The 14,999-nt window shown below is 37.4% G+C and overlaps 1 protein-coding gene and 1 long non-coding RNA gene across 5 annotated transcripts in view; one reads left to right on the forward strand and one right to left on the reverse strand.

Moving 5' to 3' along the window:
* Nucleotides 1-9,443, forward strand: part of LOC139970787 (uncharacterized) — a 41,977-nt gene extending 32,534 nt beyond the window's left edge. Inside the window, exons 3-4 of one of the 2 annotated variants that reach the window (XR_011794212.1) lie at nucleotides 8,762-8,908; nucleotides 9,313-9,443. This is a non-coding gene — a long non-coding RNA (uncharacterized lncRNA). Of the gene's footprint in view, nucleotides 1-501; nucleotides 608-8,761; nucleotides 8,909-9,312 lie in introns of those variants that run through there. The other variant, XR_011794213.1, reaches the window with a different exon arrangement.
* LOC139970781 (uncharacterized) overlaps nucleotides 1-14,999 on the reverse strand; it is a 133,064-nt gene that overhangs the window by 114,183 nt on the left and 3,882 nt on the right. For 2 of the 3 annotated variants that reach the window (XM_071976771.1, XM_071976770.1), the window contains exons 2-7: nucleotides 10,904-11,295; nucleotides 10,270-10,376; nucleotides 9,270-9,409; nucleotides 7,908-8,055; nucleotides 3,521-3,730; nucleotides 184-652 (exon numbers count right to left, since the gene is read on the reverse strand). In XM_071976771.1, the coding sequence (XP_071832872.1) occupies nucleotides 184-652; nucleotides 3,521-3,730; nucleotides 7,908-8,055; nucleotides 9,270-9,409; nucleotides 10,270-10,376; nucleotides 10,904-11,295 (1,466 nt within the window). Of the gene's footprint in view, nucleotides 1-183; nucleotides 653-3,520; nucleotides 3,731-7,907; nucleotides 8,056-9,269; nucleotides 9,410-10,269; nucleotides 10,377-10,903; nucleotides 11,318-14,999 lie in introns of all 3 variants that reach the window. The other variant, XM_071976772.1, reaches the window with a different exon arrangement.

The raw sequence follows: 14,999 nt of genomic DNA on the forward strand, positions 1-14,999 counted from the left end.
CAAACACAACAAATGTACTGAATATGAGGGCAAATTGGCTAGGTGTCTGTAGTACTTTAACTCTGTAGAATGCTATCACATAATTTTGTACTATTACAAAAATAATTTTAATCTAGTCTTGTTTAAAGGCAAGTTTTGACTAATAATAAAACAAGTGCAATATAATGAGAGTGAGGCACTTACTTGGCTTTGACCTGGGACTCCTGGAATGAGGTATTGGTGCGTGTTTCCTCGGAGCTGGTGTGTCCAGTGGAGATTTCGTCCTTTCCTTGTCTTCATCTTGTCCAGTCATGCGTCCCTTACGGGTGTACCTTACAGGGTACCCATGGCTATTGTCCGGTACTACCCCTTTAGCTACCTTGAATGCTGGTGCATAAGAAACCTGCTTCACAACCCGGGATGGATGTACCATCCCTTGTTCTCTTTGTGGGGCAGTCTGTGAGTGCTGCAGATGGCCCATTGGAAGTTTATTCACTGGACTATTTCTCACTCCTTCCGTAGGACCCCGATGAGTGTACACACTTGGCTCTGAATGGACCCGTTGCGGGGGCAACGATTTCTCTTCCTCTATAGCAGACAAAACGTTTCTCTGCTCGGTCGGTCGTGAAACGTCATTGCTATGTCGATGGGTATCCAAGTGAGTGGCTTGAATCTGATAAGAAACAAAATTTAAGGAATGGCTTAGAACTAAGCAATCTATGAGGAGTGTCAACGCTCTGGTTGCATAATGCAATCTGGGAGTAAAACTGACAACATAACATATCATCTCATCCATTTAGGTTTTCAAAGTTTCCTTTTATACTTGGACGTGGACCCTGGGGAGGGAGGGGGGAGGGGGGAGGGGAGGGGAGGGGGTGGGCGAGGGAAGAATGTAACCATGGGAAGCCAACATGAATACAAGCATGATATATCACGTTGTCCATGATAGAAGTCTGTGGTTTCAACCAACATAACATAATGTGTGTCAAACTTTGTTTGACAAATGAGATATGTCGTTTGACCACATCACACAGTCACAGTTAGAAATTCTGCTGGCTGTTCTGTATCAACTTGTTGCATCTCTTTGACACCTTTTAGAAGCTTAAGGTCCAAAATTGTGCACAGACTACATTACAACGGATAATGCTGCATAAACCTGGCTAAAATGGCAAAGGCTTTCATCAGCAAGAATTTCAAAGAATAGAGGAATGGATGTCCTTGAAATGCCTATCTAAAAACTTTTTCCAGAAAAGTAACAAATGTGAAGCTCTTTTGCTTTTATTCTAAGAGAATTACAAGTTGTTGTTTCCCACTTCAATCACAAGAATACATTTTTGAAGTCTGTATTTGGTTATGGACCTATCTTTCATACTGTCACCAGAGGGTATATCAAGATTTCGAGACAACGAACCCTGCGTTCTGAAAAGCATGAAAAATCAAGGGTAACATTTTTGACAGAGGAATCTAATACTAGACACTCTAACACCATGACCAACTTGAAACATTTCCCCCAAAACAAATGCCCCATAAAAAATGACATTTTGACAGTTATTTGTAGGTTAAGAAGTCAGAAGTATATCTGTATCGCCAATCAACTTAAAAATTCCAGCTCGAGCTGATGAATAGTATATCACAAAATGAATACATATCAGAAACTAGTAAAAAAATAGGTAAAATAAAGAATTACTTGAAGTGAGGAGGAGGACACCTCTAGGCTCTTGCAGAGATAAATTTGGAAGGAAATCTTTTCAAAACTTTGATAGATTTGAGATGATTACACGAGATGACTTTATCAGATAATTGTCTAAAAATGTTGGAAATTAGTAGTTTGAGGTGGTTATTTTTGATGTTGTACAGCAAGATAAGAGCTATTGTCTTTACTGCTGCTATATTGTGTCCAAAACAGACTTGCAATACTCGAGTCCCTACTCATAAGTGAGTCTTTACTTGAGTCCCATTTTCCATCGACAGGACATTTCTAAGCATGTTCACTAAATGTTCATATTTCATATTCATTGCAGGATAGTACCACAAAGTTTTCCTTCTCTGTTTTGTGTGTGTTTGTTTAATCTTACAGGATTAGTGGCGTATCATAGGGAGAAAAGGGCTGGCAATAATCTACTTCTCTCCTGCAAAAATGCTGTCAAGGTAAAACTCTTACAAACTTAGCGAGTAAGCGTGCTTGGAATTTGTAACTTACTGAGCACTTCATCAATATTACCACCATGCATGTGTACAACTGGTCGTGAAGCAGATGAGCCCAGAATTTCAAGAGACGTGAAGGGAAAAAAATTATGTCGATAATTCAGACAATCTGACTACTCCCAAAATTTGTAAAATGTACTGTTTGACTGTTTACTTTTATTGGTACAATACAAACAGTACTTGCATTGCAAAGAACAGTTTGGACCTAAAATATAGCTTCGGGTCAAAGATGATTTCACTTCCTTCTTGCAAGAATTTTTCTTTGTTCACATCTTTATATTTTTTATTTTTATGTTTTCATTTGATCACAAACGCACAACCTTATCTAATTTATCTCTTTTTGTTAAACTGTTTCTAATTCGTAATCTAATTCCACAAACTGAAAGCAAAAGTAGGAGACAGTCAACTGCGGGGAGTCAACAATCTGTTTGGTGCCATCATGTACCAGGTTGTGGTAGAGGATGCCAGCTTGTGGGATATGATATGTAACATGAGCCAGTTGTTAAAACAAAATGGAAAAAAAAAAAAAATAACTAGAATGCAGAAGTGGAGTCGCATCCCTGAAAGGGAGAACCTGGAAATTTTTGCTTCTCGAGCATTTTCTACCAGTGACAAAAACGTCCTGGGAACTCGGCAGCGAGATAATGTTTCAACGGCAGGAAGGCGGTGGAGAGATACTCGAATCCGAAACTGTCGACACACGGTATTCAACAACTTCCTGGCTAGAGAATTTACCTCAGAAACGGTCAGACAGTGTTTTACTATCATTTTCACAATTAAAACCCTTCTGAATGAACTTTTGACAGAACTTTACATGCATGTCTTCCTTCCACACCCCCCCTCCCCACGCTGTTCCCCCATCCCTCCTTCTACCACCCACTGACACCCCATGATCATACCCATGTGTCTTAAAGAACTGTTTTGGGTCAATAAATATGGGAAAACAAAAGGCAAAAAAATACAATGTGCTATGGATTAATTTTACAGCTATATATACATCTACATGTCGTGCACATACACAAACGCCTTCACTCAATCCTTCTAGAGCTACTTTTCGAAAAGATATGGCAATATTTCTGAGCAGTTATCCATTTCCTTGTGCAAAGCATTTAAGACATAGGTGGGATAACAGTGTCATTTTCTTTCCTCCCACATTTTTTCCTTGCCCTTCGCTCCTTCTGAAAGCTTTCAGCTGAGCTATCCATTTTAAATGCACATTCAAATGGACAAAAAAATATTGGTAATATTTTGCATACACAATTAATACTAAAGCAACATACATTTGACATAGAGGAAGGGGAAAAAGGAGGGAGGTCCTATTCCATCTAATACTTACAACTTGATTTTGATGGGCCTGCAATCTCTCCAACTCCTTTAATTTCAACAAAGTCAATTCATCTAATCTCCGTTGCAGTGCCTCGTTGATCGGACCATCGGACTGAGTTGATCCATTTTCAGTTGTTTCGTTCCTCTGACTTGACTTTGCCTCGAGGAGATGCAGTTTATCCAAAATCATAGACACTTTATTTTCAAGGTCATGTTGATACTATAAGAAAGAAATGAGTAAAAAACAGAAACAGAAACAAGTTTAATACCAGTCACCACTTTATAGTCTTTGTTTTTACTCTAATTTCACAATACAATCAAATGAAAGTGTGAAAAAAACAGCCTACAAATTCAATTTATACAATTTAATGTAAATACTGCACAAAAGGAGTATCATTATAAAAGATCACCTTTAACGTAACAAAGCAGGGAAAACTTGAGTATTCAAATTTTGGACTGCAGTTTTGAAGGCTCTGAACGTTACCATTATACAACAACAAAATACTAATGTAATGTAATATAAATATATTCTTAAAAGGCGCATTACATGTAAATACATCTCAACGCGTCTCACAACATAAAAATAGTAAATTAAAACAATCAAACCAATCAAATTTCCAGTAAAAATTTCTAAAATAAACTCTATGATAAAAGATTAAGAATGCTTTAAATACGATAATAATATTCTATGAAACAATCCTGACTAAAAATATTCTTCAAAAAGATGAGCCTTAAGTTTAGATTTAAAACCATGAAAATCTTCCGATAAAACAAGTAAGTGTGGTAGAGTGTTCCATAAGCGTGGTGCACAGATCGATAATACTATGGTTCCTGTATACTAAGAAAACTGCTACACATCTTTGAAATTGTTTGGCAACTTGCCCAGTTTGCATAGCATTTTTTCGATGCGATACAGGATTGATTATTCCCTGTAGAGACAAAATAAAACCTTGTTATATTCCTGTTTTGATAGCATGAACAAATGATACTGTTTTTCTCCTCTACAATAATCCAGAGCAAAAAATTCCACAATGAAGGAAATGTTTGACATGATTCACAACTTTATGATCAAATTTTGGAGTTTTGGAAAATTTAATTGCTTTAAAAGTAAACCATAATTTCATTTTGACAACTGAAGTGAAAGTAGTCCACCCCCCACCCCCCCCCGCCCCCCTTAACCGATTTGAGGCTTGCGATTGGATTGTCAACAACCATAGGAGAAAGTCAACTTTCAGAATTAAGGATGGCTGTACACAAAAGACCTATTGCATTCAGTCCCCCAATTTAATATAAACTACAGTTGATGTTCAAAATAAAACACATTCTATTTTCTCTAACTCATTAGAAACATTTTTAAAGCATTAAGCGTTGAAATTTGACAATCTTATGGTGCTATATTAATCCTCAAAGGTAGACTTTTGGCACTAAAATTAAGTTTAATTATGTAATAGACCAGGGAAACCCACAGCTATCTGTTCAGGTTGTACCTCCATACCACATGAATATTTTGAAAAATGACCCTTTAAACATCCAAGTCTCATCAATTAAAGTGGCTGGAATTTGTAGTCTAACAAGTCGACTATGATGTCAGTTCCTCAGATGTAACACAAAATTCAATAGGAAATATATAAGATCTTGAATGGCCTCAAATGACTGTTTACAATACATTACAAAATTTGTCATGAACAACTGTTGTTGACTGTTATCCAAGGCTGTTCGTTGGTGTACTTGAAGTTTAAAAAAACATGTTTTGGTCAAGTTATTAAACTTGATTAAATAAAAGAAATAACATTAAAAGTTAATAGGCCTGCCCTGAAGATACATCATCATCATCATCATCAATTTATCCTTAAAGGAGCATTCTTAAAAATAGAAATTTGCTGTACAAACATTATTAGAACACAAATTCTACCTTCTTTGTTATTATTTTTTTTCTGACTAAGGACAAGAATAACAAAAATTATGCATAAAGGCATGTTCATTTTCCAATATGTGGGTGATAGTCACAATGAACTATATATGGTAAAAACAAATGCAAACTATGAAGATATCTTTACCATATATGGTTCGTTCACATCGATACCCGGCGACTTACATATATTTGAGTATGAACCGGCCTCAAATCTCAGAGTGTAGCAAGTGAAAAATATCAAAACAAAAAATTGTAAGAATTGAACTAAATCACTTTTTAGCCCTCCATAAAGTAATATCAGACCACAGAGGCAGATATACTGAGGGGTATCCAACCATGAGTAAAAAACATTACATGTTTTGTTTTTTTCCTTCTTCCTCTTCTTCATTTTGTTTATTGTCTAAATGTACATAGAAAAATTAATTTTGAAATCCTATGCAAAATGCTTGATGGTGTATTATATATTGCGGTTATTCATTTTCCCAGGAAAAAGAAATAGAAAATGGTCAATGATCTTTTTTTCTGTAAAAGTCAAAGTACAGGATTTCAACAACCCTAGAACTAATCTAGCTTTTGTATTGATATATGAGTAGAATGTCTTGGTAAGACACCAAGTCAAACAGGGTCAGACAAGAGCATTCTGAGCTCAAATGACCTTTCAAAAGTAGATGAAAACTGAAAGGGATATTATGGGGGCTGCAGCTGATTACTTTTCAAACAAAAATACTGGATAGCTTCTGCATCTGTAGGTTAAGAGCACATCCGCATAAAAATTCTGCATGACAATTTTGTTTGGTTAAATTTTGTGATATTTTGCAAATATTCCAAAGGTATCACATTTCAAGGAAAAATCAAAGCAGCAGGTTAGTAAGGCTTTTGAACTAAATAGTCTGTGATCACTCACATCACAGGCCTCTCCTTGGAAGAATAGAGGGTTCAGCCAGTCCAAATAGGTTACAGGGATGTGCTCACGCCGGGCAACTGTGGGCGGCTGCACCAGGCAGTTCTGAAAGCTGCCCAGCACAAATAGTATTTTAAACATTTCTGCCCGGCACTATATTTGATGATAAATTTAATTTTTTTTTTTTACCATTACCAAAACATGGGTTAATAATTGGCACAGGAAAAAGAGGGTGCCACCATCTGCTATCCAAGCATAATTTATTTTCAAAAATTTCCAAAGGGTAGGGGGAGTCCCCACCCCTGAGACCCCCTCTAACGTTCAAATATGCCCACCACTCAAATATTCCCAGGCACATCCCTGCCAAATCTCGAGTTTAGAACAAGATATTAGATGGAGTTGCGACAGATACTGTGGAATATTTTTTTTTATATAATATATTAATATTTTTCTCTTTAAGATAAGGGTTACATTGTCTGCCACTGCAGCATTGCTTTAAATTAAGAAAATAATAATAATAATGAAAAAAAAAAATGAAAATAAAACCTGCCCTGTCATGGAAAATTTGGCAGTAAGCCATGAATCCTACCTCAAAATGAAACTTTCAATCTAGTACTGGATGGCACAGAAACAACCAGGAAGTACCTGTTCCAGAGCCGTGTACGGCTCTGACCTGTTCATTAAGGTGGCGCCCTCAGATTCCAGAGCCGTGTACGGCTCTGACCTGTTCATTGAGGTGGCGCCCTCAAAGATGGCAGCATTTGAAGTCACTGAACAGTGCAGAATATACAAAGAGTTTGGCCGACTCGTCATGTCCTGATTTCAACCAGACAATGACTTTAATATTCATTAAAATTGATTTGTTGCAGCTTTGATGGCTCTGAATTATGTTTCTTTATATGTTACCATGGTTACTGCGTACAAATCCGGCTATGTAGCTCTACACTGGTTTATGAAATCGCTCTCCATCTTCATTGTATTGCTATGAAATGCAGGATAAATTATTCCCAGTGCAATGCCTGTCATTGGTCAAGATCTGTCGCACCAGCCATGTTGGGGGGGGGCATTTACTTGCCGAAATACATGTAAAAGTAAAATAATAGGGAATCTCTTGCAAGAACTTCACTGACTTAAAATTTGCTTTTCTCCTTGATTGTTCCATTCACGGACCGTAAACGGTACCAGCTGAGGTGATGTGGAGAAAATAAACTATGCAGAGCTCCTTCTCATTGAACCCTGGTTATACTCATCTAGTACTGAAACTCTTCAGAAAAACAAGCAAACACGTTTAGTTCATATTGATATAGAAATGGGAACATTCATTATAACTGGCAGCCCTCAACAATGGCAGCATTACAGGTCACCAAAATAATGGCATTATTAGCAGCAGATTCCTGTCAACTCAATTTGGTTCAGAGATGTTGGCAAGGGGTATGAAAACCTGCTATGCAAGCACTGCTGCAGTTGGTGGTCAAGTGTTAATATTTGTATCGAATGGAGAGGATATATTTCGTAAGAACAGAAAAGCTGCTTTTTAAGCCCCGCACCCCCCCCCCCCCCAACCCCAAATAAGTCTCATCTCACCTTGACGAATGGTGCAGTAGCTGCTACTGCAGCAGCAGCTGATACCGCCACCTGGTTGACATCCGGACTGGATTCTGACATTTTTGTCTTCCTCCCGTCCACAAATCGAGGCTCAAAGACTCTTCTTACTGGTCCAATTTGCTCTGATCTGAGTAATGATAACAATAAATGGTACTTATAAGGCGCAAAATCTTCCGAAGAACTCAGAGCACACAAGGACAAAAGGACACACACGAAAGGAATCTATGAATCGGCAAAAGCTTGACAGCAGAGATGTGTCTTCAAATTGCTTTTAATTGAGAAAACGTAGGAGTGTTACGAAGGCTATTTGGAAGTGAATTCCAAAAACCTGGTGCAGCAAATTTAAAAGAACATTCACCGGCAGACTTAAGGTTAGCCCAGTGAATTTTGAGCAGTCTTTGGAAGAGGAACGAAGAACCTGTGGTGGTTGGTAAGTAAACAAAACAGACGGCAGATATGGTGGAAGAGTACCCTCAAAATGATGGTAAACCAAAACAGCCAGTTTATAGTGGATAGGGAATTTGAAAGGCAGCCAGTGAAGCTCAAAGAGGATGGGTGTAATATGCTCATGCTTTCTCTTCCTTGCAACAAGACGTGGAAGCACAATTTTGAACCCTTTGGAGGCAACTCAATTGATCAGCAGAGTAATGAAAATATTAACAAAAAAACTGAAATTCGATCAAAGAGATGGAAATTGGTTAATGTAAAATGTTATTTACAATCTATCTGCTGCAGCAGAATTAGTCCCTTTAATGGTAAATACTAGATTCAGTTATTCAAACATGTTGCTATAATAATACAGTAATAATCAATATTTATGGTATTTCTTACAGAATGACAACAACAATTTGCGAAATCCTGCACTCTATCAAAATTTCATAAAAGATGAACAAATCCCACATCTTCCTGTTGATCCAAGATGTATGGATATTTTTTACAATCAATGGAGTCAAATATTAGAGATTGAGGGCATATATCAGGTAAAACATCTCAGTTTGTTCCTGGAAGAAAGAAAATTAGGGAAATAAGCCAGATTTCACATTAATATTTCCCTTCCTAATACCCCTTTTGACTCCTCACTGCCTCATGTCCATCGCTTACTGTACGTTGTTATACTCCTCTCCACAGTTTATCTACTGCAGACCTTTCATCTCACTGCCCAATTTTTTGTTTAATTTACACTTTATTACCTCGTTCAATGTTCCCATTAAAAGAATCTTTTCTTTCCCTACTTGTGTTTTTCTACGTGTTTGTCTGAGTAAGCCTTTGAAGGAGAGTCCTGTTAGGACCAAAATGTCAGGCCATCTGAATTTTTTTTTTCATCTTTGGATGAAAACACACCTCTTTGAAAGGGACTCCTTTAATATTTGTTTTCTCTTTCCAGGTGCATACTGGGTAATTCTGACATCATTCAGGGATTGGTAATCGTGTGAGAAAAATCCCTCTTGATTGGGTGATCCCTGCTTCAGCCTCGTCTGTGGCTAAATGAGGGCAAAAGAACAGGAAATAACAAGAAATATCAGAGAAGAAACCATGGGACGCAAGGAATTCATCTAAACTACTTCTTTCATATGAATTCTGATGTCAAATACTAATGGCATTTTATTAAAATGACTTTTTTTTTAAAGATGTTGAAGAGTTTTAATTGTCTTACATGGCAATCTACTTCAACAACCTCAAGCCCCGCTCTTCCATTTTCATTTATAATCTGGGATGCCTCACTCAATGGTTGTTACAACATTTCCACAGATCACTCGTCATCATATTTGAACTAATCACATTTACACTACATACACTTTATATACCTTTTTAATGTAATCACATTTGCATGATTACATTTGTGTAATCACATTTCAGGTTACAATTTAATATTGTAGAGAATGTTTGTTGATTATAAATTTATGCACCCTAAAATATTGATAACAAAAAGTTGCAGTAAAGTTAAGTGTGAAGGGAAAAACAGCTCATGGGTTTTAAGACAAAACCAAATTTGTGATTATACCTCATAGTAACTAGCTTTTCAATGCAATATATATTTGACACACAAAAAACAGTCACTTAAAAAGAAAGGTATTCATTATTTTGAACCATATTTGTTTCATTGAAACTACTTTCTGTCATGTTTTTATATACTTATTTATAAGTCAATCATTGCCCTTCACATTAGACAATTTCGTGAGGCAATTTTATATCTCATGTTTTACTCATTTTTGAGACTTCTCTCCTCTAGGGTACTGGTCAGTGAGTAACATGCCTTGTTACTGTACTAACAATGTCTGTCAGTTATGTCACAGGTTGAGGAACAATGCTGACAACCGTAGAGTTGGAAAACCAATCGTACCTTGGATTGCGGTCGTTTCTTGGAAGGAGAGAGAACCGGGTCTTCCTCAGTCGCCTCTGAGGGTAGTACACCGCTGTTGGCTTGCCTCTGGTTGAGATGTAATGCAGCTGCAGAGAAAAACAAATGTTTTATCGCATTCATTAGAGTAGTTATAGAGGTAGAGTACTTAGATTTTAGAGGTAAACCAGTAAAATTTTAAATTTTGGTCGTTCTCATTTGTTCAGACAACCAAAAGTAACACCTGGTTGTCTCAGCGACAAACCACAAAAATTAATTTTTCACCCTAACCCTCTCTCTTCATAACATCTGCACCCTCACTGTGCCATGTATGGAGTGACCTGGTAACCTTGACACTGACCACCCCTGATGACCAATCACTCTAGACACAGTATAGCAATGGTGTGGATGTTGTGGGGAGACAGGTCACTCAGTGACCTTGTAATTATTTCTTTGCTGAAAGTAATGGCAGAACATTGCCCAAAAGAGGATGAGAGTACAGTGGTTATGAGGACATAGTTATGTGAACTAAGTTGAACATGCATACATCATGGTTTAGCGGTTACGTCATAATGTCAAATGCCACAAGAAGGTTAAAATTCACAATAAAATCCACAATTCAAATCCAACATTTTACCTGCACTGTTAACTTCAGGTGATAAAGTCATGTGACTTGTTTGCCTTGTAAGGGATCCAGAGAGTCTTCTAGCGATTTCTTCATAATCTTTTGGTAACGTTCCAGGTAACGCAGGTGGGATGTTTTCAGTGTCTTTCCTCTGCGACCTTTCACCTTCCTCAAAAGGTGACTGCCTCTCCTTGAGGAGTTTTCTCTTAATTTTCACTCTACGTGAGCCACTGCCGAGGGAACCACCAGATTTATCCAGATTCTCCGAGGGTAGATTAGCCATGCTGGATTTCCTCAAGACGGAACTTTCGGAGGAGGTTTCAGAAACGTTTGAGGCACTTGCACCGGCCTTAACATCCGAGCGTAATTCCATTATCGTGCAAATAGGCTGGTTGAATGTATATCTATAGATATAAATGATTAGATCTGTGAGGAAATAATATGATAGTTTAAATTTAGGGGTGATAAAGTTTCAAACTACTCCTATTTTCCTCCCAGTGTCTGAACTGAAGTTAACAAGCTAATGACCTGCTTCGTTAAAGAATTTCATTTAAATTATCAAATAGTAACTGTTCTTCTTTTGGACACCTGTATTTCATGCGAATTTATATCCAATCTGCCGCCAACATAAATTAGTTGGAAACTACTGTAGCTATCATGAACACTTGAGATTATTTAAAATGTACTGAAAATGAAAAAAAGTAGATGATTTTTTTGCCAAATTCTTGTTTGCGCATTGAGTCTGAAGAAATGATCTCATGGTCTGTGTACTGTGGCAGCACCAACCCGGGGGGATTCCCCCATCATGATGCTTACCCCAGTTACCCTTCCCACCACCTCCCCCCCCCCAGTCGACTGCGGTATGACAGAATTAAAACGTTCTCTCGTTACGTCCGAATTTATTTGGTTAATATCACGATAACAAAAATGCTAAACCTTCAGGGAGCTTTTCCTCCCCGGATCCCCTACCAGAGCTTTGACAAAAATTCCATAGAAATTATAGGGCCCTGAGATACATTCCATAGAAATGTAATCGTACTGTATATTCTTCTTCTGACATGTTCTTTTGCACTATAAAAATCTCTACAAAGAGGTGACAAGAACTATCTAAGTGTTGATTCTTCGGTGAATCCTGCACTCCCAGCTAATAACAGTGTAAAGTTGTAATTATAAAGGATGATGCCACTTTTGTTGGTTTCAAAACATTGCTCACTTCAAGTCTGAAAATTAATTATTTACAATTTAGTTCACATAGCATAAGATGGGCAGGACGTACTCCATAGCCCCCTGATTTTATACAGGCGTGCTTTTGCCCGCCTCCAACTATTTATTTGTCCCCGAAAACTGTTTACTTTCCCCCTCCTAGATGTGCCACCCCCCCCCCCCAGTTGTACCCCCAACTTTGGAACTTCTGGTGCTGCCACTGTATGTGTATTAGACTTTACAGCCTAATCACATTATATCACATTTATATGGTTCTACTAATCACATTAGTTGATGACATTCTCTTCTTTAAAGGGTCATTTTTCAAACATTAAAAGTGTTATAGGAATCGAAAACTGGACTGGACGCAAACTAACAGACAGTGGCTTGTTAACTTATCCACCTCAATCGATAATATGAGATAATAAATGATATATGAGATAATGATGGTAACCTGTACATATCAAAAGATACACAGGAGGGAGAGAGACAATAACACAGAGCATGCAATTGCCCACAACTGGTCCCCCCCCCCACCCCACCCCTCACACCACAAACAGAGGAAATGTTTGGTTCTCGGAAAACGCCCTGATTGAAAAGGATCTTTGTCTAATTTTCATGTCCTTTCCAGTGCTTCTGATGAAAAATAAGAGGATCGTGAGAGACAGAATTTGATCCCAAATAAACAGCATTGTAGGTACTTGCAGTAGGGTGATAGATTGAGAAGATGGTTCTGTAGACTGGAACAGGCCAATCAGGGAGAGAGGATGGTGGCTACAAGCTTCACCAATTAACCTCTAGACACAGTACAGACAGGGTGATGGTTGTTGTGATTTGACAGATAAGTGAGTGATGAAGTTGTTAACAATGTCAACGTTTCAAAATTTCAACTTTGTAGTCTGGCAAGTGAGGAATGCTTAGGTATTTGATGTCTGGGATGTCGGAATGTTGAGATTTTATTGCAAATCGTTAATAACTCCGAAGCATTAAAGTTCATTCATTTCTAAAATCTATCAGAGTGTGTTTATCAGTTTATCTTTTCTTTTTGAGAAAATATTTGCTGAAATTTACAAACAAAAATACAAACCGCAGCCTAAATGCGATAATGTACTGTCGTATCGAAAGTCAACAAAGCACTACTGTAGCCGTGCTTTTAAAATTTGATTTGGTGGTAATTGCAAGTTGAAACGTTCAATGTACCTTCTTTGTTAGATGGACTACATTGCAAACCTCTAAAAAGTGAAGGGTCTGCTCTTTTGTGTCCAAAGGCATAAAATCCTGCAATGTGACAAAAGTAAAAACATTGAAAAAAACCTCTTTGTCTGCGTTTGAGAATGTTGAAATCGTGAGACGGTCCTGAAGATTTTGCGGGTAGCTGCCGTATTGATTTACAATTAATACCATGTGGATGCGATTGGCATATGGACAATAGAAATAAGGCCGTAAAAGAAGTTGGGAGAAAAGTATACCACAAAACCTTGAATAACCTTGATGGGATAATGAAGTATGAGATTTCAAAACTATATTTAGTACAAAGCTTGTGAAATGTTTTGTGAAGGTCAAATCAAGTGATTGTAAACATTAAAATTAAACTATGATTTCAAACGTGGAAAGGGATTCTAATATAGCAATATTAATGGAGAACGATCAAATACAATGACGGTTTGGTGTGTGGTTCATGTACAGTACAGTATAAAATCACAGGGTTTTTACACACGTAAGACACTTTTACACAAAAAAATAGGAATTAAACTGAAAATCTCAGTAATGGAATAAAATAACATGACAGGAGTTGAAAAAATTGCAGGAAATCCATTGAATTAAGGCTGAAATAAAGATATATATTGTAGATTCATGTACCTGTTTCATGGATACCTGTTCACCCACTCTTAATCCTGCCGGACACTGCTGCCCCAACTAAGCAGGATATCACTCAACTCGACTTTCTTCACTCAGTTTTCAATAGTCGTGAAGAAAAGTTCTCTTACAACTGACACTGCACAGCGAATAACTAGTGAGCACACACAATGACTGTTGTCAGTTAAGTGCTCGATTGGGTCGCATAAATATACTGTAAGCTTATTTCCCTGTGATCGGTTATAAATATTTGTTAAAACTTTGTAGTATTAGTTGTAAACCACCACACATTGCCAAAAGCCACACAGTTTGAGTTAAAAATCTTGTCCAATCATAATCATTGGCATATGCACACTGCTAAGCAATCCATGATTTTCCACGAAGCATTAGTCAACTCTACAGTAGCCGAGATAAGAAGGGCAGTGTGCGGCCAGCATTTATCATAAAATCAAATCTAATCGTAAATGGCCAGTTAACTCAGGACTGTGATGAATGGTACATGTGACCTGGCTTAAAACATTTAATGGATTTTGGTCAGCAATTTTACCAAACCTTCGGTACAGCACCAGGTATTTATCAAGATACCTGTAAGATCGTAATTTGTAACACGCCCTCTTTAAGATTTTAAGAAATGTCTCAGATTATTGTTTCTTCACAAGTAAAACTGAAGACTTAAACAAGTCTACATGACATTGTCATGCCACATGTGTTTCAATTTTTTATGTTTCTCTGTATTTATTACAATGTTTATTTGCCAAAATGGAGATGAGTTTTGCAAATGCTGACTCTAATTTGCATTCTGTTGGGTCATTGTAAAAATGCAGAAAGGGAAAAAAAACAGACACAGAAAGTAGAAAACAGATATCTTTCTTTATATTTCTTGACATAGGTAAACAGGAAAGAGTTAATTTAAGTCTACTTGATTACGAGTGTACCTGATATTCCTGCATATAGTTCCCTGGGTTTGTGTAGAGTGAAGTTGGTAGCTCTATTAGATAGGGATTCCAGGTACAACCCATTAACACATTTTATATGAATGCAAAAGAAA

The sequence above is a fragment of the Apostichopus japonicus genome, chromosome 8 (assembly GCF_037975245.1).
Source record: "Apostichopus japonicus isolate 1M-3 chromosome 8, ASM3797524v1, whole genome shotgun sequence".
Taxonomy (NCBI): Eukaryota; Metazoa; Echinodermata; class Holothuroidea; order Aspidochirotida; family Stichopodidae; genus Apostichopus; species Apostichopus japonicus.